Below are 24,290 nucleotides of genomic sequence, written 5' to 3'. Positions count from 1 at the left end.
CCAGTATACAGAATTATGTTCTATTGCAGTGCTCTATTTAGTAAGTTGAATGTAGCCAAAAAAGATTTTGGAGGTAGAAGTAGCAGAAGAGTCCTGTCTGTACTACTAAGCAACAAATTTAATTTTTTCATATAACCACTTCTGCATATACCTTTATGGGGGCAGAGTTGAATAATAAATTGTTGTAACCCTGGAAATAAGAATGGTTAATTGGGTATTGAAATTCTTAGTGTTCTTGGGGCAGCGTGGATGAGAAGTAATGAAAACAGCGCTGTACATTTCCATCCTCACAGATACCAAAGCACCGATCAGTGTTACTGTATACTAACATCTCTCTTGATTACAAGTATGAAAAGTGCCTTTTTGCCAAATCTGCTGCCAAAGACACTTTTACAACCACACAGTTCTTTCTGGAAAAAATACTGGATAATTGGGATAAAAAGTATTGGCTTGTGTATTGTTTTTGCACGGCCTGGTTTTTGGTAGCAGGGAGGCCAGAGAGATGGCTCCTGTGGGGAAGCTGCTGGAAACTTCTACCATGTCCAGCAGAGCCAATCTCTGATGGCACTGAAAGATGGACGTGGCTGAAAGTGGGCCAATGAGAGAGGTTGGTAATGCCTCTGTGATTACATATTTAAGAAGAAAATCAAAACAAAGTCGCACAGGTTTTGGCTTCTAGTCAGAGGAGAGGAGGAAGTGAGAACATGTGAGGGAAAACAACATGGTGACGCCAAGGTCAATGGAGAAGGTGGGGGAGCCAGGATTCCTCTGCAGGCTGTGGTGCAGGTTGTCCCCCTGCAGCCCATGGGTCCATGAGGGATGCAGAGATCCACCCGCAGCCCGTGGGGAAGGTGCCCGTGCCGGAGCGGGTCGATGCCTGGAGGAGCTGTGATCCATGGAAGACCCGGTAGAGAGAGGGGGCCCCTGCTTCCAGGCTGGAGCATCCTGTCCTTGGAGGACTGCACCCCGTGAAAGAGAGAGCCCCAGTGCAGCAGTTTGGGAGGGCTGTGTGCCCATGGGAGGGGCTCACGCTGCAGCAGGGGCCATGTGGCTGCTGCTCGTGAGAGTGGACCCACGCCAGGGAAGTTCATGGAGAATTGTGTCCCGTAGGAGGGCCCCCACGGTCTCACCAGGGGAAGGACTCCTCTCCCAGAGCAGCAGAAGAGAATCTCGATGATGAACTGACCAAAGACTCCCATGCCCTGTCTCCCTGTGCTGTCGGTGGGAAGGAGGGAGGGGCTGGGGGAAAAAGGTGTTTCTAAGGGCTTATTTTACTTCTCATTATCCTCCTCTGATTCTGTTAGCAATAAATTAACTTTGTAACTTTAAGCTAAGCCTGTTTTGCTCTTGAATTGTTTTTTCCTGGTCATTATCTTACTTGGTGAAGCCTTTGCTAACTTTTTTCCTTTCTCTCCTCTGCCCAGCTGTGGCACGGGAGGGTGAGCGAGTGACTCTCATGGGTGCCTGGCGTTGGGCCAGTGTCAAACTATGGCAGCCTGTAGAAGTGTTCTGCTCTTCCTTCCACCTTTGCACCACCAGTGAGATGCAGTGGCTGTTTTGTATGAAGTGTTTGCATCTGTTAGTGCAGGTCTTGCTGGCTGTTGATGTAAGAAGAGGTTAGGCTGGAGGTACACCTCTTTGCACATGTAAAATCTTTTTAGGTAGCTGGGCCCTGCTGGTCGAAATTAAATGGGGATTCAAAGCAGTTGAAGAGGAACTATCCTGTCTTTAATAGCAGGCTGCTAGTCGCACATTTTTCTGCCGTTCACACTTATTGGGTTAATTACCCAAGACAGCTTCTTCATGAGTTCTTTCCTCCCAACAATGAGTTAGCACGATCTGATAAATGTAGTGATTCCCCTGCTTTGCATTTATATGGGCATAAAACTAGTATGGGGATAAAAGGTACAAGTATGCAGTTGCCATCACTCTGGAACTTGGCGCATGTCTGACTTAATTCAGCATGACATAGAACTCCTCTGAAAAACATAGAAATTGGATAATTTACAAGCTTTAATGCTCATACTTACACATCATCCTCATTTATCAGGCTGATACGTGTATTGAAATTCAACGGGAATATTACACAGCAATGCTGACTATACAAAACAGTTTATGAAGCAAACCAGAAATTATTTCTAAACCAGCCTGCTATAAACATGCTATTTTTGAAGTTGTACCACATGCTGTACAGCATAACATTCACTTAACAAAAAGCAATAAATGTTAAAATTACATTATTAGATGCAGAACTTACTTTAAACAGCTGATGAAGCAAGTGTATAAACATACAGAAGATCCTTTTCCAGCTGGTGCCAAATTGACAGGAGGTATCAGAGTCCAAGTTGCATATTTAATGAAATTGTGGAGTAGTACAGTCTCTTGATTAAAAAGTCTTTTCACATAACAGTATCCAGACTTTTGCTTTTTCTTCATTTTTTACAGAAATTGTTAAAAAAATGCATTTTTCTGAAATTCATGCCTATAACTCCATAGTTATTAGATGTAAGAAAGTGCAGGTATTCCTAACTATTTACTTAGAAATTACATCTTTTTCTTTTCTTCCCTTAAATCATCTATTGGGTTATCATTCATAAAAAAGAAAACAGGAATGACTTTTACAGTAATTCTGAGAAGTATGGAAACAGTTTGCTTTAAAATGAAAAATACTTAGTAAACCATTCTTGGTGCTGAGGGTCTTGTTTTTGGTCATCTTTGGTTTGTGGTGGTTCATTGCCATGTGTCCTGTGCAAACAAATAAGCACTAGCATTACTGACCTACTTACATACCATCTTATCAATATGTAACACTTTTCCCAGAAAAACTCATGATCCCGTAAATGGTGCTCACATGAACGGATGAGACCAAAAGGTGCCAACTACAATTTTGGTGGGATTTGTGCCAGCCAGGTAACTGGGCTAGCAGCACCGGTTGTAACATGAAGAAAAGCACGAAGCAGAGCTTAACAGCTATGGAGAAACGTTTGAACATAGTTCTTAACTTGACATCCCAAAAAATTAAACAAAAGGATACTTCAAGAATATGAAGTCCAGAAAATCAGAGAATGGCAGCTGCAATTCACTCTTAAAAATAGGAAATACAATTTATGCATTAAAAATGTTGGATAAAAGTTCTATTTGAAACAGAAAAATTTATCTGAACACTACCTGGCATTCATAATCAATCCTATTACATAGTCCCCAATTTTCCATCATTCGGGATTTTTTTAACGTATGATAGTGAATAGGACTTAACTTTCAATTGACTGATGTAAAAGAACTAAGCAAGTAGCGGCCAAGCTACCCTCAGTCTCCCTGCTCATTCGTTTCTCTTTAAAACAGAAATCCCATTTGCCTTGGCAGTCATCTGGCATGACTCAGCATGTTTGTATCTTTAAGAAGTGGGAATTGCCAAACAGGAGCTAAGCCTGTGTCCCAGGTTGTTTTTGTCAGTAGTCAGCACCATCTGCCCCCAAGGAAAGAACTCCCTCGCACATAATGTACAGGATAACTAATCTCCACCACGAGATAGGCGAGAAGGCTGGATTTTGTCCTGAAATACAGTGGCAAGGTTTGGGGATTTTTTAACTGGATATTAGCTACATACATTTTTAACTATTTCTTGAAGAGAGAGTTCATGTTATAAAACACTGAACATTGTTTAAATAACTGATAAATTTGAAGAATTTAAGCTCCTCAGGGAGAAAAAACCAAAGAAGTTTAGTTGCTAATAAGTTTTTAAGTCTCTAACCTCTGCCTACATCAGCCTAGATTCAGTCAAATATCTCCTAAAATAAAAACATGCCATCTATGTCTACCAAGTGCAAGGTGAGGCAATAAAAATAAGAAGGAAGACACATCCTTAACAGAACCACTGAAAGATGCCATGTTCACAATTAACTATGTTCTTAGTTAAATACTTGCATCTCCTTTTTTTTTTTTTTTTTTTTTTTTTTTTTTTTGTGGATATATGTGTGTCTGTGTGTGTGTTTCTTGGTTTGGGGTTTTCTGGGTTTTTTTTTTACCAGGAGGGATTGCAAGCATAAACTCTGCTGGGCAGGGATTATAGCCCACTTTTGCAGTAAAGTTCTGGGTCTGTCTGCAGAAAACCAAACACACAGAGTTCACGGCACAGTAGGAACCTTACATCGATGTGTATTTCCAAATGTCTAATGTGTTTGAATTGCCTATAAGATTCTAAATATGAATTCATTTATTGTCATACAAAAAGGACAAATACCTTGTGGCAGCACTGCTGTCTGAGGACTGTATTGATGGAGAGCCCACCCTGAGGCAGCCAGGACTCCGGTCTAAGCTTGTAGATTTTGTTATTTGAGGAGCACTTCTTTTTGATCTCAAGTCACAGCTCAAAAAGCTCTTTGCGTAGGAAGCTAAATTCGGAACACTGACAACACGACTGGGCACCTCAACCGTTTTCTTCTTCTGCTTTTTATTGTAACAGAAAACTTCATTACATACATATTTTTTACAATTTATAGTATAAAACCTCAACAATACCTCATTCCCACATGTCTTGTGAGGAATACCCAAACAGGAAGACTTCTTTTTCTATAGGCATTTAAATTAAATTCTCAGAGTATGCTGTGAGTATCCATGGATTTTGTCATCCAATTAAAACAATCTCTGTATTTGATCCTGAGATTTTAGACACACCAAGGTGCTTTCCACAAACTTGACCTGCCTTCTTTCTATGGCTATTTGTAGACAGTATCACACAGAGGGGCTGAAATGACAAAGGGCAGATACCAATCAACTCAAACTGATTCGTAATTTTCCTCAATGCTTGCCGATTAGCAACTCCCAAATCTGCAAGCAATGGCCATGCTAATCCCAGTGGAAGACTGATGTCATCAGAGTTTTAGTGTTTTGTATCAGCTTAAACACCTGTTACCTATGTTGCATAAATACTTGTACTGAATTTCTCTTATGCTCAACAACTGACTGTAGGCTGGCTTATTGGAAAGAATTCTACTGAATAATATTATCATAAAAATTTATAACACTTTTATTGTCCTGATTGCCTGTATGATCCAAATAGTAATAAAAACAATCACAACTTGTGATTTTAATTGCATTGCCCATCTTACCTTCATGGAGGGAGTCAAGCATACTGTAGTAGGGTTGAAAGAAAATGACCGATTCCTGTAAGATTCAGTGTTGGCTGAAAGCGAATGCTGACATTTTCTTCCTTCCTGAAGGGAAACAAAGTTATGTGTATGGAAACATGTATTTGTGGGAAGCTGGTATGGAAAGATACATTTGTCAAAGTATTCCAGAACAGAAAGAAACAACCAGTCTGAAGCAATGCATGAAACACTGAATAGAGCCTTTCAACAGATTCCAAAACACAGATGTACATATAAAAAGCAGTCTTACCACCAGCTGCTTGATAATCTCTTCTCTCTCACTTAATTTGTCTTGCAGACAGTTTATAAGGTGTGTATCCTCAGACCTGGACTCCCACTTTCTTGACTTTTCTTCTAATTCTTTAAGTCTGTACCAAAGAAAGTGCAGACCAGAAAAAAACTTCTTCAGATCACGTTCAAGAGACACCTCAGATGTACTCTGCCCTAAATTCCAAGCCTAAAATACAGGGACAATGTCTTGGGGTGACCTTATGATGTGTATCCCATATCGCTGCCAGGCCTTTCCGATAAAACAGCATTTTTTAAAAATGGGCATCTGTACATGGTTTACATAGAAGTACACAATATTCTGGAGTTCCAAAATAAATTGCCAGGGTTAATCCACAACATCTATCCAGTGTAGCATCCAGCCCCTTGTATAAAATAGTAACAAGCTTGCACGTCATGTTGCTAGTCTAGTTTCCTAAAGAAAAAAATCAGTGTTACAGTATCAATAGACATCAATATTCATCTATTTGTCCTCTTTTCTGACCGAGTAACTTTAGAATCCTCAGAAATACTCAATTCCTTTCATGAAATGAGGCTTGGATATACACACTGCTTTAGTAACCCTGCTAAGTCAAAATCTGGAGTCTGAGTTCAGCTTTTTAAATTCCTTTCTCAGGGGAAAAGATTCAAATGCTATTTACATACTCTTAGATATGGTGTAGAAACATACATTTGATTGACCCATAAGAAGACAAGTAATTATGTAATCAGCCAAGTTCATGAATTTTGCTGCTTGAGAAACTGAATGCCATGAAGTTCACCTGCCATAACCAGAACACACACTGAGAAATGTATTACAGAATACAAAACACCATTGTGTGGGGGTTTTTTTAATGTGTTGTTGGTTTGAAAGACAGGTGTCTGCTAAGGAAGGCAGAAGCCTGCCTTGGAATGGCAGATGCAACCCCTTTCCCTCTGACGTATTATAATTTTGAAATCAAGGGCTTTTAGGCAAAGATGTGGGAAATAGGAATAACAGTTCTTTACTATTATATACCTATATGTGTATAACCAGTCAAACAAACAGCAATAACTATGGCAGTAACAGCAAACAATCCCAAACCCAGTCTCAGCGTTCTCGGCTGTCGGGCCCTTTCCCCTCGGGTGCAGTTCCGCTCGCAGCCGGCAGGGGCGCTGGCGGCTCCCGGTGAGCACGGCAGGTGCGATGGTTCCCCCGCGGCTGCAGGGGGCGCTCCGGAGCGAGCTCGGGGAGCACGCGGCACTGGGGCCCTGGGATCCCGGGAAGGGATGGGACAAAGGATTCACAAACCCCTGGGCAGCCAATCCCGGTGTCCGGCCGGACCCTCGGGAACAGCAGGCTGGAGCGGCAGGCTGGAGCGGCAGGGATGAGTACAAATCCCGGGTGACAGACGCAATGTATCCAAGCGGGGAACCCCCCCCGGAGGTCCAGGCAGGCAGGGCGAGCACGGCTACAACTCAGCGAAGGCTCCAATCAGTGGCGGGGCAGGGCAGCCACAGCCTGGCCTCCAGCGGGGCAGGGAAGGTGGGCCGGGGGTCCTGGGATCTTTCTCCGCAGAAAGAAAAACGGCCGAAAGGAACCAGCAGCTTCTCTCCCCGAGAACGCTGAGAGTGAACTGACTCCACACCCAGGTGAAACAAAAGAGTAGCCAGGTCTTTTGTCTTCTCTTAAGCACCCAGCGATTTGTATCTTAGTAACAGAATGGGGGAAAATTCCTTTAACAGAAAAAAAACTAAACCTCTTAAAACCCCAACATGAGTGGGTAAATATCTTTGAGAGGACCACCCCCAACTCTTATAATCTTAGACTTATCTCAGAGTTTAAATAAAAAGATAAATCTTTACATCTGAGAAGTTTAAAGGTTAGAGGCCTGCTTACATGCCAGGTCTCTCTTCTGGACTTATGCTGTGTAGTTGGGATAAGAGAAAATGTCATACATGAAATCCCTTATTAGCTTGGTCTTTCCATGTTAAGTGCCTTAATTAGTTAATTTTGAGTTAAACAGCTCTTTTAATTGAATGATAAAGTTAACCCATCAACCCAGGTACAAAAATCAAGCCTTATTATTATGGTTTCCACTATCAAGCTTCATTATTAGTGTTCTCACTTGTTCAAAACAGTGCATTTGCACTAGTCCCAGTTAAAATTCCCAGTTAAAAGTTTCCTAGTTAAAAATCCCTTTTTCAAACTTCAAACCACTTGCACACTGTAAGAGTTGTTTCTCCTATGTTCATTGTCTGCTTTTGTGGATGTTTTGGGAGGTATTAGATGTATTTTAGTATGTTTTTAAGTTTTTGCTTTGCACTTTAGTCTCGGGACTAACTCCAAAACCCCAGTCCTAACAGCCAATTGCTGTTTTTTCAGCCCCATAGCGGTTATTCTGCAAGTAAGCTCTGTAGCAACCTGAATCTTAATGAGGACATGTTACCACCCTTACTTCAGCTGTTACCACCCCCTGACAACAACGAGCTATTGGCAGACAGAGATGATCTGTCAAAAGGAAAGCACCAATCACTTTGGATCAAAGGGGCGGGCTGTGGGCGGGCTGTGGGCGGGCTGTGGGCGGACTGGGGCGGAGCAAAGGCACTATAAAACAACGAGGCAGACGTCAGAGGAGTGCAGACCCGTGCAGATCAGCTGTGGTGGGTGCCCGTGCTGGGTACTTAAGCCTGACTCCTATCTCGGAGCCTTTAATAATTTTTCCTTTTGACTTTTAAACTAGCTAATAGTCAGCCCAGCACTGCAAGTTTTCTTTCCACCAGAGGTCCAGTGCTGTTAAAGCCTGAAGATCTCTTAATCCCTGCGCTCCTGGGGCATACCTCCTGAGCCACTAGGATCCCAAATTTTTATATTTTTCTAATTTCTGTAATTTTTCAATTTTTCCATTTTAATAAATTATTTTAATTTTTTTCTAAGAGTTGTTTCATTCCTCACAGAAAAGGATGAGGGATATATAAAAGGGGTTATTTCTGAGAGGTCTCTTCTGTACAATCTGAAGCACCACAGAACTTCTTAACTCCACAGGGGGCTGAAAAGTGCATTTATTTACATGAGCATCATTTTTCTTGGAAATTTCTAAGGGATTGAGAATGAGGTTAAGAAGCTTTTACAACAACATTGCTCTGCTGAACAAAATTAAGTACAAGATCATGGATCAAGGCCTCTGGTATCATCTGCAACAAAGATGATTTTTCATTTCATAAAATTTCTAGATCCTACATGCAAGTTTTAATTTAGCATTATAAAACTTCATGTATAGTGTTTTCGACTAAACAATATCCAGAATTTATTACAATGTATTATTACAATGTCTTTTTGGCTTGCAAAGACAATACCTATACACTTCTATTTCGATCCTGATAATATTTTACTTATGATTAATACAAAAACTGTACATAGTAAGAATAATAAATTCAAACAGAACTCATTGCCAGCATTAGCCAGAGTTTATTATTAAATTACTTACGCAGTTTTTAAGGAGAAAGTCTTTGCTTGGAGATGTGCCTGAGTGCTGCTGAAATCAAATACTATATTGTCAATGTCCTGCTGGTAATCTCGTTTCATTATGACCAGTTCTTTTTTATGCTTGATATTGAGGTCTTCTACCAGTAGCCTTTCACTGGTATTAAAATATGTCTGAATTCTCATGTTTCAATACTAGTTTATGATCATTGATCAAAGCATGCAGTTTTGAGGTGTTTTATTGACTGCAAAGGTAGTTAATTGGGCAATGATCTGGCTTCTGTCTACTGATTTGACTTTGACATTTTGATTGCAATCTGAGAAAACATTTTAACACTGAGGAAGAGAAAAATTATTTTGAAAAGTACTTCACCTTCACCCTTCAGGAAATGGAAGATCTATTCTGCATAATGATGCTATTGATATTCTGCCTAGGGTTAGTTTCTACATTAATGATAAAACATGACAATAAAGTACCACAGGGACTTATTTGTATTAAGAAAAATTATGCTGAAATATCTGGGATTTTAACATGAGGCTCTCATGATATATTTCACTACATCATGGCACCAGAAACATTTAATACTGCCTATCATCATCATCCTAAAAAAGAGTGAAGAAACATTGTAACAATACTTTTAACTATAGCATTTATCTTTTTCAGACAATATATTTTGAAAGACACTGATATGGTTAACACCATAAACTGAAAACCAAAAAAATGCCTTACATTTTCTCAAGCCTATCCGTAACATTGCATTCTAATACCAATCCCAAAAGCAGTAGGCATCTATTGAAGAATCATAGTTTGATTTTTGTTTGCTATTGCTTTGTTAAACCTTGGAGAAACTTTTTCATTAACTCAATAGAGAGCCCATGTTCTATGGTTTACTGATTAAAATAGATGTGCTCAACTCAGCATATTAACAATTGTAGTTTTCACAAAGGACATTCAGTTTACCTTCTGTTTTCCCCTATTTTCTTTTTAATGTATTCTGAAGCCTGTTTCACTTGTTTCTGAAAGGCTTCAGGAAAGGCCGAAAGGTCCATGAAAGACTTCTCCCCTTGAAATTAGAGCACAGCCATGGAAGTGACTGATTTGGCACTTAGCATAAAATAAGCAGCAGAAGAATAAGGGTAAAAAAAGGGAGAAGAATCCTTGAAATGAATCTTCAGGAGTAGAATATTCTCCTTCAGAATAACCATTTTGGGACTTGTTCTCTCTTCTCAAAAAACACCTTTGTCTGCTCTCATCCTAATCCTTGTAAAAGCTTTCTGTACTGGAGGTGGAATTCACACAATTCAAGAGAATAGAAAGAGGAATTATTACTTCAAGCAGATTACTGATTTCATTTACGTGGCAAGAGTAGGACTAGTAATTTTAAGTAATTTGTTATAAAAATTTGTCATATGCAAATAACAAGCCACTATCAGCTTTCAAATCAGAAAAGAAACTGGCATAAGACAGGGGCACAGTTGTTAAAAGTAAAAATAGCAGTTATTTATATGCACCAATTTAACTATTCCCCTACACAAATTATTAGTCCTGCAAAAGCAAAACAAGAGCTGCAAGTTAATGTTTCAGGTCTTCCATGGGTTAATTTTAGAGCAGCCTGTATGAGGTGCCTACCGCCACTCCGATGCTTTGGTCCTACCTCTGGTTATTTGAAGGATTTCTCCTTACATAATTTCCATTAACGCTTCCTTCTCAAATGCTTACTGTAGTAGAGCTACACCATTTATTCCCTGTAAAGAAAATCCTCCAGCCCAGCAGCCTTAGCATCTGAAGCCTTTTAGACCTCATCGCTGACACGTGAATAATTCTTCTCTTCATGAACAGAGGCTCTAAATTCCTTCAAGGTAGCTTGAGGGCATTAATGAAACTCTCTGGTTTGCAATTCTTTCTGTTGATCTTGCTTCAAAAGCTTGAAATGAAATTCACTTTGAAGTAACTCTCCAAAGAGTGCAAAAAAAAAAAAGTTTCTCATTCTTTAAATAGCTACTGACTGGCAGACAGGAATGGAATTACTCTGGCCACTCTGACAGTCTGCAGAGAGACATTCTATCCATTGAGTGTTTTCTCTAGATTATATGGGCCGTAATTTTAAAGATTCCTTTAAAGACACACTCTTCAGAAAACCTTTTATGCATACAGCTTGTGTAGTTAGGGGCAGACTTTCTACACCATTGTAAAAATTAATTGAAAGGTACGCACACACCAGATCGCTCAGTCTCTCTGCAAAGAGAATGTGTTAAATATGTTCATCCAGAAATTTCAAAGGATTTAACAGCCATACAATTGCAGTGGGCAGTGAACTCAGTCTTGTCTCCTTTGTAAGTCCCGCCAGGGGAGGTTTAGGTTGGATATTAGGAAGAATTTCAAAGGAACAGTGATTAGCCATTGGAATGGGCTTCCCAGATGTGTTTAAGAAAAGACTGGACATGGCACCCAGTGCCATGGTCTAGTTGACATGGTGGTGTTTAGTTGGATTCAATGATCTCAGAGATCTTTTTCAACCAAATTGATCCTGGGATTCTGCACTTTTTCTGTACACAAATGGGAAGACCCATTTGCACCACGTGTGCTGAGCCTGTGGCTACACTAAGAAGACATGGTTTACCTTCTACAAGACAGCCAAGACTCAAGTCACCTTGCCCTTCCTGTGCTCTGACAGCATCTCACAGCACCAGGCTCACCATCAGCCAGAGGCACTGCCAGTGTCCACTGGCACTGCCCTTACTCCCCCTGTGCAAAGCTGGCTGCTACAGCCAAAGCAAACTCTTACAGGATATATATGGCACTCTCAAGTGTCCCCTTTGGAATTAACAGTCCATTGGTTTCAGCTGCAGAGAGTATGTATAAAAACCTGATATTTATTCTCAGAGTCTTGATATTTTCTTGATAGCTCTTTGGTGACTTTGGGATTTATGTCTTCCAGTGCCTTTGAAAGGCTGACATTATGCACATTTTCTCAGGTCACTCCTGTGGGGATACACTAGACATATTTTTCTGTGACATACAATGAACAATTAGTTCAAATGTATCTATTATGGCTGGAGGAAAATGTGAAATGAACTACTGCTTTTGCAAAATTCCTAGCTTCTAAAATTAGTACTTTAGAAAGGAAAGATTCTGACATGCATCGCACTTAGAACACCACTCATGCTGGCAGTATTATTGAATCTCTAGATAGCACTGTCAAGTGTGAATTCAAGGCAAACCTTCTATGCTGTTTATCTCTATCCTGAAGCTGTGCAGCTTCTTGCTTCTGTGACTCCAACTCAGCACTGAGTAGCTCCATTGTGTCCTTCAAAAGTAAATTCTCTTTCTTGAGTTCAGAAATTTCACGCTGACATTTTTCCAGTTCATCATGAAGAGATCTGATCTGGTTTTGGCTACTTCCTTCCTAAGAAAAAGGTCAAATTTAGTTATTCACAGCCCCTTATTTTTAATGTTGACATCTTCCTGGAATTGCATGCATTGAATTTTTGTGATCTGATTTTTCAATTATACATGCCATGCTAAATATATGCAAGACAAAATCAGTGATCAAAATTTCCTGAATGTATTCTATAGTCCCCACAGAATTTATTTTATTGTAACATTCATTCCTCTACTTCTTTTGTAGATTCTGATCTTTAATTGGAAAGAAAAAGTCTTCCCATAGGGAAAAAATTATAAATATTTAAAGTGAGACATAAAGGAAGAAAACCCATTCCATTTCTGGAAGGGACTGCATACTTTTGTTATCGCTGGAGAGAGAAATTTGATATTATTGCTTTTGCTAAACACAACATGGCAATGAAGTACAAACTGGTCCCTTGCCTGTTGCTTCTTCAGTGTCCTCACACTCCTGAGCTCCATTTGTAGCTCTTCTATTTGTTTCTTTAGGTTCATGCATGATGTCTGTTGCTCAGAGAGTTCCATCCTTAGAGATCCTAGTAACAGTCAGACAGACAATCATTTAGGCAGTCAGAGGCCAGCTGGATGGGAAAGGCAGATACAGGGAATATAGGTGAAAACATTAATACATTACATTTTGCTTTGTTCCTCAACTCCTCCCCATTAAGCCTAATGGCCTCCTATTACTAGAGAGGTAACTCAGTTGAGCAATAGTGAGATGATATGGAGCTACAATAGCAATGACTCAATGTCAGAGTCAGAGAGGTCATTCTGTGTCAGCTGTATTGCAGACTACATCATCACAATTGTTTCTTCTAATCTTGACCTTTACTGGAGCACCCCTCAGCTTCCCTGTTATTTCCACTGCTGTTTTATAGAGGGCCATAATGCAGACTGAGACTCTGGTTGGTTTAGAGAAGTACAACGCTTATGTAAGCTCATCTGTCATATACTGCAACTTTTGTGTGTATTAGGTGCAAGTTTTTCAGGTACAAAAGAAAAGAGTATCTATCTCTGTTGTCTCCCTACAATTTTTCTTGAAGAAGATAATCTATTTATTAACTTTATAAACTTTAGAGAGCAATAAATCTTTCTACCAAGTTTTAATTACTGGGGGAAAAAAACCAAGAAGAAAATTCACTTTGTACTTTAAATACTTTCAAATTATTCTTTCTTTAATTAAAAAACATTTTATAGATGACCTTTAATAACCTGAGATTAAACCTGGAGATGTTACACATCTTCCTAGTGCAGTGTTCTGTTTACTTCTAAACAGTTTAGGGCACTTTGAAACTGCCTAAACAGTACATAGGGAGCAACTGATCTCCACTGCTGAACTCAATAGAACAGACTTGAAGTGCATACAATAATTCTTCTCAACGTAGGAAAAAAGAGTAAAGTCATATTAACTAATTATAATTTTCCAGTCTAATATCCCTGATAATACATACTTGAATGTTGTACACCAGATTATTCTCTCAGCAACATTCTGCTGCTGACAGTTGAGGGCTTGGCTAACACAGAATATTAAGTCTATATTGTTGAAATTGTGGGGTATGAAAGAGGAGATTAACAAAGACCTGAGTTCCCAGAAGATGGGAAGGAAAATGAATGGAATGAAAGTCAGTGGTTCTCAGCATGTATATAATCAAGCAGTAGAAGCTGTGCATGACACTATACCTAGCAACAGGGTTTGCTGCTTCTGTATCTGCTCAAGTTCATCATGTAATTCTTTCTTTGCTTTCTCTTCCAAGGTTTGTATTTCCAGCCTATGAGACTGACGTTGGATCTTGAAAGTCTCATTAAATTCCTTTTTCAAACGTTCTTCTGCCTCCTGGAAGCAAAAGTCCCCCCCAAAAACAAAGTAGTTGGAGCCTTATTTCACTTGTAATGCTAGGATGAATCTGGCCTTTCATTGTAGAACTTTAATTTTCATCACCACTTCACAAGACACATTATCAATGCAAGTATAAACATGAGCTGAAGTTAAATTTTAACACTTAATAGGTACAAGATAAATTATCAGGGTATTGCCTCTCAGATTTGTTGTGCATGATGAAAGAATAACACTGACATCTTTGCACCATTTGACATTAGAAAGTTTTATTATTCGACATACAAAGCCTCCCAGATTTGACCTGTTTGTCTTTACTTATCACAGTGTGTCAGACAAAGGCTTATAACTTTCCTTGTTTCATTCTTGGCTCAAGCTTCCACTGTCATTAGAAGTACTGCTGGTACACTGTAAATGATGGAGCAGTTGCTCTGTAGGGGTTCTGAAAGCAAACTCCTGTCCTCAGTTTCATTCTTACCAACTCACTGCCTTCAGCTTGGTTTTGCCAAAACTGGAATTTTATTTGGAATATATAAACAAGATATTAAATTCTACTTAGGGTGGTTTTATTACCTACATTTCATAAGGTTCTCTAAGCTAGGAGAACCAACAGGGACATCTGAACTCCATGTCACAAACACATGTACATTTTTCAAGTTGATTTTTTCTTGAACAGCAACAGTCTTTAGAACTTCAGTATATTGCATTCACATTTTGTCACTGAAATCAATCCACTTGAACTTCTAAAAGCTTTGGTTATCCGCTTATTGAATTGATTTCTTGACGGTATATATGGCAATACACATCCCCATTTGTGTCTATTATTCTTCTGAATTATTTATGTATAAATTAATAATGGATGAAAAATAATAAAACTGAGTGCTAGTATTAATATACTCAGGAATTCCCTTGTATTTCTGAAGCAGGTGCACAGATAAAGGAGGTTGTATTCATTGCAGCCTAACTGTAGGGTATATTGTATTCACAATGTGGTCTAAGTTAAAATGTTAAAATTATAAAAATAAAACAGTAACCTGACAAACCACCAACCAGCCCCTCTCAGCCTGATGAGGAGGAGGTTTCAAAATCACAGAATAATTCATTTTGTGCAACAATGGCAACCCATCATTAAGCTAATTGGAGGTAACTGAGTTTTGATAATTGGCTCTCACTTAGATGGTTTACCCCACAAATATATATATATATTTACATTAGTATATAGTAAACTGACCTTGAGTTCCTGATTCTTGCTTTTCTCCAACATTTTTAAGATTTTTTGATGTGATGCCTCCAACTGCAGTTTAACATTTTGGTTTTCTTTAATGGTGTTTTGAAGATCCTGCAAAAGCTTCTCTTTTTCTTTGTTGGACTGTAGATTATGTTTCTTCAGTGACTCTTTGAAATTATTTGCTTGTTGTTCTAGTATTTGCTTCAGCTGAGACACCTTCCAGAAAAGTAAGTCAGCAGGATAGGATTAATGGCTGCATTCACAATGGAGAGGAATTATGTAAAGCTGAATAGATTTTATGAGCTTGTGTTGCTCAATGAAAAAATAGCAAGACGCTTGTTTTGTGCAAGGAGCCCTTTTTCAGTGAAGAATGACAACCCTTTTGCATATTCTGTCTGTTGCTCATCAAGTACTTTTTAAAAATTTCAAATCATCTCCATCTCATACGTGCAATCCATAGCTCAATTTGCACAATAATATGGCACAAAGCAGAAGGCAGACCTAAGGCTCTGCTGAAACTATCCAACAAAATTGATATAATTAACTTGAAAGAGCACCTAGCTTCATCTGCCTCAGACTGAGTTTAAGTTCACTATTCATCCAGTTGTTTCTTGGCTTCTTCGGTTGTGTCATCCAATTAAACACACACAAAAATATTTGTCTGATCAAGTTAGTGAAGAATAATTGCCAAATACTATTTGTAATGAAAAACATTAATTGTTTTTAATATATCTGTATAATGGGATCTATCTGTGGCCTGGATACACTCCAAGAATAGGCAGATGTCACAGCCACTTGGCAACCATACTTTTGTTTCAAGAGCTGCTGAAATTTTTTTATTACTTTTTTTAAAAAATGTGGTAAATCATAATATTTAACCAAAGGGACACTTTGGCTTCTGGTTACAGGCAAAAAAACTACTTTGTCTTCACACCTATTGAACTCAAGCCAATGTTTTCCTATATAAAGAAAGGAAACACTGAAGTTTTTAGGTACTGCAGTTCCTTATAAAACTAACCTTTGATGTGAAGCACTTAATGCTACACAGTCCCTCATATCAATTGACACAATATGCATTAGCATCACTCCACTCAAGTGTGCATTTTTTTTTTCTGGGCTTCCTCAAAATAAAGTGACTGAAAATAATTTGCCAGAGAAATACGTGGTATATTTTATAATAGAAAATTTTGTAACAGGAGAAGTGTTACTAGGAATAGTTCTTAAGCAAATTAGTCATCTAGGCAGGAAAGATGAAAAGAGGCCTATATAAACTTCATCTGCGGCCACAATGTTATAAACTTGCCCAACTCTTCACAGACAATTATTGGCCCAAAGCACTTCTAACCTGAAACAAGATCATACTAACTAGAAATAGGCTAAGCCGGGAACACAATGTAGTAAGAAATCAGATGGAAAAGTAGTTTTAAAACCACTATTTTTCAGTGATTAAGGGGAAAGGCCCTAAAGAAATGGATCAGGCATACAAACACATTCTCATGAATCCTGTTACTTCTAACATATCAGAGGTTAAGAAACAAACATTTCCATCCTATCAGGTTTCCTCCTCCTGTCTTGCAATTAAAAAGGCTTTCAAACAAACCAATGAAAATCCTTTTCTGGAATGTTTTGCAGTGCTCAAGTATTTTATTGCACTTCCTGGTTTCTAAACAGATAGCCAGACCCTCAATTTGCTTAAGTTGGTAAAGCAGCAATTAAGCCATGAAACCATGCCAACTCACATCAGTCCCGAATCTATTTGGATGCTTTCATTATTAATGAACCAGCAACACTGTGGGATTTTGTGTTTTATAATGTCTTCCTGCTGCAAAACAAAAGTTCTTGAAAAATGTGTACTTTAATACCACTAATAATTCACTTTTATCCACCAGAATTGCATAAGATCTCAGAGACACAAACATTACCTAGCCACTGTGTAAACTCAAGGCAACAGTATCTTTTTAGGCTCTGCTGAATTCTTTCCAAATTCCAGGGTTATGTTTGCACTTGACCTTTCCTACAACAGCTAATTTTATGTCCCACTGTCTTCCAAGTAACAAATAAATGAACAACTATTACTAAAAGATGACTGATAACTTTGAAATATTTCAGAAGTCTTCATTCATTTCTAACCATCACTATCCTTCTTCTGGATTGGATGGCTTGATTCTTTTGAAGAAGTACTTCTCAGACTTGGATAGTCCATTAATAAAAATACTTGGCAAGTATAAGGCTGCAAACGCCATCACAGCTGCATCACCCATTTGACTCCTGCTTTGACTATTTAATTCACTGTGCTTGTAAGCACATTTTCTCAATGCATTGCTAGGGTATGGATTTAATATAAAAGACTTAAAATTGTCTCTTCATGCAGTATAGAAAAGCCACTGCAACTGAGAATTTGTTCTGATTCAAAATAAGGGGCCCAGATGCTACAGAGTTTTACTCCTACTATGAAGCTACTCTATCATAACAGTAATATGGCATAAGAAGTAACAACAAAATACAGAAATTGTATTCTACTGGGTTTTTTAGCTTATTTCAGAGTTACTTCAATTAAGTTCACAGTAAACAATGTTTCTAAACTTGTGGCAGCAATTCCTGACCAGAGGGAACAGCGTGAACACAGTCTTTGTCTGCTATTTGGTGGTATCTCCAAGATCCATAAAAACTCTGGGCATTGCTTTGCAAGCACTGTTCAAAGATGTATCATGACAAGGTGATGTCTGCACTTCCATTTTATGTATCTTCTAATTCCAGAACAGAAGAACAGAACCATAGAAAATTCTGAGCTGGAAGGGACCCACAAGGATCATTGAGTCCAACTCCTGGCCCTGCACAGCACCGTCTCTGAGAGTCACACCCTGTGCCTGAGAGCATTGGCTAAACACTCCTTGAACTCTGTCAGGCTTGGTGCTGTGACCACCTCCCTGGGGAGCCTGTTTCAGTGCCCAACCACCCTCTGGGGGAAAAACCTTTCTCTAATATCCAACCTAAGCCTCCCTTGACACAGCTTCAGGCCATTCCCTTGGGTCCTGTCACTGGTTACCATAGAGAAGAGATCAGTGCCTGCCCCTCCACTTCCCCTCACGAGGAAGTTGTAACTGCAGTGAGGCCTCTCCTCAGTCTCCTCCAGGCTGAATAAACCAAGTGACCTCAGCTGCTCTTCCTACAGCTTCCCCTCAAGACCCTTCACCATCTCCATAGCCATCCTTTGGACATTTTCTATTATCTTTATATCTTTCTCATATTGTGGCACCAAGATCCTCTAACACATGCTGAAGAGATCCTGTAGTGCAAAAGCAAGGAACTGGAGGGTTCTAATCAATTAGCATTCAACCCGCAAAGGATCTCACATCCTTCCTTCCAAATGACTAAACAGATGCAAGTCTGATTTCTTTATTCAAAAAAATCTTACTAATACAGAAATATTGCCACTTTGAAGTGCAACCCCAGAGAGATGAAATTATCATGCTTCTGTCTACTCTGCATAGTTCTCCAGCTATGTCAGCCCAATCAAAAACAGGTCGCAGGCAGCCAAGGAAGCTATTTTTAGATCTGAAATTGTATCCAGGTTAGAACTGGATTAGTAACAGCACATTGCCTAACCTTTGAGGCGGAAGCTCTGGGCTGAGCCATTGCAAAGGTTCCCAGATGGGAAATATGCCCTCAGTGAAACATAATGTTATCTAGTAAATGGTGCTTTCTTGGCTGCGAATATTCATGTACCTATAGCAGGAAACTATTACAAGTTGAAACAACTTCACTATGCTGGCAATACTGACGAGTTATTAGTTCAGAAAGTAACTTTTGTAGTAATCAAGAAAAATGCAAAATTTCTCTTCAAATGGAGCATTTCCTTTTTGAGAGCAGGTAGATTTTAAGATACAATAAAATGTATCTGTTCATATTTACCATGGCATTGTGAACATAACATATGGCATGCTATGTACTATTTGATATTATTTATGTTTATAGTGGCAATAATTTCCCACCACTCTTTGCTAATTTACCATGATCTTGTGATGTGAGTGGATGAGCAGTTAGAAAACAGAGGTTTCTTTCATATTTTACTGTCCTGAACATGTGATTTCAAGAAAAGTAATTTGATGACCCACAACCTTATTTTTTGCATCTGCAAAACCTGAGGAATAATTTCTTCATGTCATAAACCTTTCACTCTGAATAGGTCAACATAGGTTGGATTGACCCAAAATTCTCTCAGAGTAGAATCTGTAGGAAACAGTGGCATGCAGATGTGTAATGAAACTTAAAAATAGACAGAAATTTAAGAACATTAAACTACACTTAAATTTTGTATTTGTAAGACTGGGAAATAGAATGTCAGAATGTCACTGTTTGATAACAGAATGTATAAATATGTTTCAATAGAGAAATGAAAAAGAAAAACCCATGCTGCACTCATAACTAGTACAGCTAGTATAGCACAGATGGGAGAAAAAACCAGGAGTTGCATATTGTGAGTACAACACATGCCCTGATTGCTGGACCATGCACACCAAGGGGTAGTCATGGCGTGTGGGAAAGTGGAGATAGTAAAGGGAGGACAACATTTTGCTTAGCTTCCTGATTAACCTATCTGTCCTTTCTCTGTCTTTAAACACTCAACAAGAGCTTATTATGGCCACTGAGAATCTATAAATGTCAGCTGAAGAAGATCTAGGTCGTCAGCTTTTGCAGAGTTGTTGCCATGCAAGCTCCCACTGAATTTGAGGGAAGTGAAACTGGTTAGAATCAGTGAAGATACATCTCTATGCATCAAAAAAAATCAGAAAGTTAACAGGAGCTGTAACGAAGATTCTAATCTCACTTTTTCCTGTAAACAAACAATGAGAGTCACCCTGCAACCCTGATAAAGCTAAACTCCTCACATTAGCACATCTCCAAAGAGTAATATATGAAATAAATAGGCTTGTCAAAACCTTCATAGATATTTAGAAGCAGTTATTTCTATCTGGAGTCCTTGCATATTTTATTGAGTGATAGACACAAGAAATAGTATTAAAATCTAATCCAGAATCTCTCAGGATGAAAAATGAAGAGACCTTTTATTACTGCATTAAATTTATGCCCAGTTTACCTCAAGTGAAGAGTTTTGAAGTTTCCCAGTTAGTACTTCTTTCTCTTTCTCTAGTTGCTTTAGTTCACACTCGTATTTTCTTTTAAATTCATCTAGCTGTGTCTGAAGCTCCTAAAATTAAAAAAAAAAAAAAGAAAAAAAAAAGAAAAGACAAGACAAGAGCATGCAATAGCTGGGACAAAACATGCAGCATGAAAAAGAACACATTTCTGCTACATTAACCTAGATAATACATCAGTGTACACAATAGTACATGCTACTGTCCTTTAATGTCACTCATGTTATTCAATTTAAAAAACATAAACAGTTTGGTTTGGTTCTTTCTAATATTAGTGTGAGACAATACAGTTCACATGTATAATGTGTAATCTACTGAAAGCTTCCCTAAGGTGTAAAACTGCACAGCATGAAGAGTCAGACTGTTTTGCCTTGATGTTAATGTTCAAAAATAATTTAGTATGCAAGGGTCACCCACAAGATCTGAAAAACCATAAATGCACATTGGCCATATAAATAACAAGATGACTAATGGGCAATTAGTGGAAAAGAGACTCAAAGGAAGCAATATCTGATAGCATTCATAAAGAAAATAATGGTGAGGAAGTAAAAATAAAATAATAATAAAAAAAGGAGGACTATATAATCACCTTATTGCTGGAAATAGTTAAAAAATCAATGATAGCCTTGATTTTTTAACTATTGCAAGACACTGACCAAGAGCTTGTAGCACTGTTTGTAGCAAGTGTTAGCAATTACTTATTGTAGAAAGACTGAATATACAACTTCTAGAAACTTCCTGAAGTGTTATGCATTACAAGTTTATTAGTGTGCTTGCTCTTCCTATTTGTTCCAATTTGCTAATTCAAAAAACATTCTACCATGTCTTCAGACACTACAAATGAAGGAAACAGGAAAAAAAATAACAATTTAACACCTCCCCCATCCTGTACAGCTTCTTCTCACACACCCCATCCTGTTTAAAACTCAGGTAGCAATTAAAGGATGGAATTAAACATATACATGAATATTGCAAGGGAAGAACTAGCTTTAGTCTTGCCTGTACAAAAGCGAGAGGATATAAAATTCTTTTTGATTAAAACCTGAAGATCAGGTGCAACATTCCCACTTCAACTCTGTCAACTGACTTTCTTCTCTGTATCTTAATTTTTCTATCTGAAAAAATAGATATAACATTTCCTTAAGAGTTGTTATAGGCCTTCGTTGAATAAGAGGATATAAACAGCATCGATAATGAAAAAAATTGTAACTTTATTTAAGTTTTACTAACTCAATATTTTTCTGATTAAATTAATATGAATCTCTAAGAAGATATTATTATAAGCAATAATATTTATTGCCTATAAATAATAAATGTCTACTCCTATGCCTTTTTTCTAAAGTATGAAGTGTTTGATACTTTAATTCTATCTGACTCACATGAAAAGCTTCAGCCTGGCATAATTTTAAGCATGTGTGTACAAGATAGCAATAAGTAGAATACACTATATAGAAGGCGAAGTCATTTTCATAAGGCTTCAACAGTGTAACGATGTACCTTAAAGCACTGCATCTTCACATACTGATCAAAAGTGAGCCCTTCCTCAAGCAGATAAAATAATTTACTCACCCAGGCTCAATTTTGAGAAATAAGACTGCATAAACATATAAACTCCAGCACTTTCATGGAAATTAATTGTTCTGACAAACGCTAAACACAATTCCTAGTCTCCAAGACTGGGCAGGTACTATGAAGCTCAACATTTAGGGACAGCAGCTGCTTGCTTTTTATGACTTAACAATTTGTCAGCAAGTGTTTGATTATTCTCAAGTAAATGTTGAACTCAGAAAGTTACAGCAGTGTTAACAGAAGTTCATTCTTAGCACAAAAAAGGGTCTAAAAACCACTTCACCAGTAGTCTGTTTGTCCCATTCTACAAACTGCTGAACTTAATCTTCTTTTTCTGTCTAGAAGATTTTGACAAACACACAAGTCCATTAGGAGTCAGAAACTAACTTCCTCCCTTTGCTTACGCTCAAGTCTGGAAAATCACTTGGACATGCACTGACTTGTGAGCTCCACTAATCATTAAAGCACATGCTAAAAACTAAACGTGCTTCAAGGTTATCCTCCATTTGAATAGAATTCAGCTCACGTTTAGGTTCCTACTGCACAGAAACATTAGAGACTGAAAATTTCCTAAAGCCAAAGGATTCAGTCACAGATAGCAGCTCTGATGAGAGTGAAATTCTTTGAAGAATCTCTTAAGCCAGTTGCTGCTAATGCAAATCAACAACAAAGAAACCAGCTCAACCACTTAAAACACACTGAAAAAAAGGTATTGCTCAGGTAAGTTGTTTGGATCTACAAGAAGATGAGGATTCTTTCTGACTAAAGTTAAATAAGGACATACATATGTGTGTGTGTATATATATATATATGTAAACATACAAATACTATATATATATAGATATAGTATTTGTAAACAGTTGTAATTTCATTGGTAACACGTGCAGTCTGAATTAATTTACCAACACTTTGCAGAACTATATCCTCTGCCTGAACAATGCAAAATTTTGATTAAATCAATTTATCTGAATATTTCACAACAGCAATCCGTGACAATTTAAGACATTGTGTTATTGCCATTAAGTCATTGTGTGTTATTGGAATAACACCCACAATACATTCTTCTTCAGGAAGGATCTTATATAAATCATTCCAACTGCCACATGCAAAGCATGCAAGGATAAGTATTGCTAAGAAGGCCACTTATTACATCAAGGTTAAATTCACCTTTCTGTCTTTGGAGCTTTTCACAGAAATACATCAGCCTGACCGTTTTTTTTCTTTTTCTGATTTTTTTCTGTAGCAAGAAAATCCTGGTATTTTATGTTAATTCAAAGCGCCTACAGTAAGCATAATTCAAATGATGTTGCTGTGACCAATAAGATTAAAACCAGATGAATTAAAGCATCTATTAATAGAAGAACATTTCTACCTTATGCATTTTTTTTTTCAGATTCTATGAAGTTTAAGACTGGCCTGATTTCCTTTGTATCCTTCATTACATGATCTACCATCCCTTTTAACAGCTATTCCTTCAGAAAAATCTTTTCCTTATGGATTTCCTGATGCTTGATTTGACAAAGAAAGTTCTCTCTTTTAGTCATATCCTTCTCATAAACAGCTACAGTTTCCATAGTCTATAAAACACACTAGATGTATTGCATGAAAAAAAAAAAAACCCAGGGTAGACCTCTGGGGTGACAGTAGTCTATTTTGTAGTGAATATGCTATTTAGGTGGTAATACTCCATTGAAAAATATTGGCTTTATTTTAGTTAAAAATGTAGAACCATACTGATTCAGGGTGGTAAGCCTCTTCTGCAGTCTAGGAATGATGTGGGGTTTTTTGCTGTTCTGGTTTGAGCTTGGGTGTGTAACTCACTTCCAACCATGCAGGCTCCCACAAGGACATCCTTAGTCCTGTGAAAAAGTACAGTAGATGATTTGCTGATTCTGATGCAAAGTCTAATTTTCCTGAATGGTAGCATAACAATAGTTTCAGAGAACTAAAAAATCTTTTTTATTCAGGGCTGAACAGTTGCTTAAGGGGAGATACTGTACAGAGGGTACTCTCAGGATACACACATTCCTCATTTTACTGAGTTTGTTCCTAGTTCAGAATAACTCTTTTCTATACTTAAAAATAAATAAATCAGTATTCCAACTTGACCTCAACAGAGAAAGTCTGCCTTAGACATTGTTCTCTTTAAGGTTTTGGTTACAGAAGCAGTTGAACACTATGCCCTGGTCTAGCCCAAGAATGTCTGTAGCTCCTCTGCTGTCT

The 24,290-nt window shown here is 38.1% G+C and overlaps 1 protein-coding gene across 3 annotated transcripts in view; it reads right to left on the bottom strand.

The window, feature by feature from the left end:
• Positions 1–2,063: 2,063 nt before the first annotated feature.
• Positions 2,064–24,290, bottom strand: part of FAM184B (family with sequence similarity 184 member B) — a 41,756-nt gene continuing 19,529 nt past the window's right edge. The window contains exons 3-11 of one of the 3 annotated variants that reach the window (XM_069012206.1): positions 20,441–20,551; positions 15,346–15,558; positions 13,961–14,114; positions 12,704–12,816; positions 12,100–12,284; positions 5,398–5,515; positions 5,109–5,213; positions 4,241–4,446; positions 2,064–2,745 (exon numbers count right to left, since the gene is read on the bottom strand). In XM_069012206.1, coding sequence (XP_068868307.1) covers positions 2,655–2,745; positions 4,241–4,446; positions 5,109–5,213; positions 5,398–5,515; positions 12,100–12,284; positions 12,704–12,816; positions 13,961–14,114; positions 15,346–15,558; positions 20,441–20,551 — 1,296 coding nt within the window. In that variant the 3' untranslated portion in view covers positions 2,064–2,654. Of the gene's footprint in view, positions 2,746–4,240; positions 4,447–4,513; positions 4,745–5,108; positions 5,214–5,397; positions 5,516–12,099; positions 12,285–12,703; positions 12,817–13,960; positions 14,115–15,345; positions 15,559–20,440; positions 20,552–24,290 lie in introns of those variants that run through there. The other 2 variants (XM_069012207.1, XM_069012208.1) reach the window with 2 other exon arrangements.

Source organism: Aphelocoma coerulescens, chromosome 4 (genome assembly GCF_041296385.1).
Source record: "Aphelocoma coerulescens isolate FSJ_1873_10779 chromosome 4, UR_Acoe_1.0, whole genome shotgun sequence".
In the NCBI taxonomy this organism is placed as follows: domain Eukaryota; kingdom Metazoa; phylum Chordata; class Aves; order Passeriformes; family Corvidae; genus Aphelocoma; species Aphelocoma coerulescens.
Note: the sequence above shows the minus strand (reverse complement) of the source record. Positions and strands in the feature narration are given on the sequence as shown.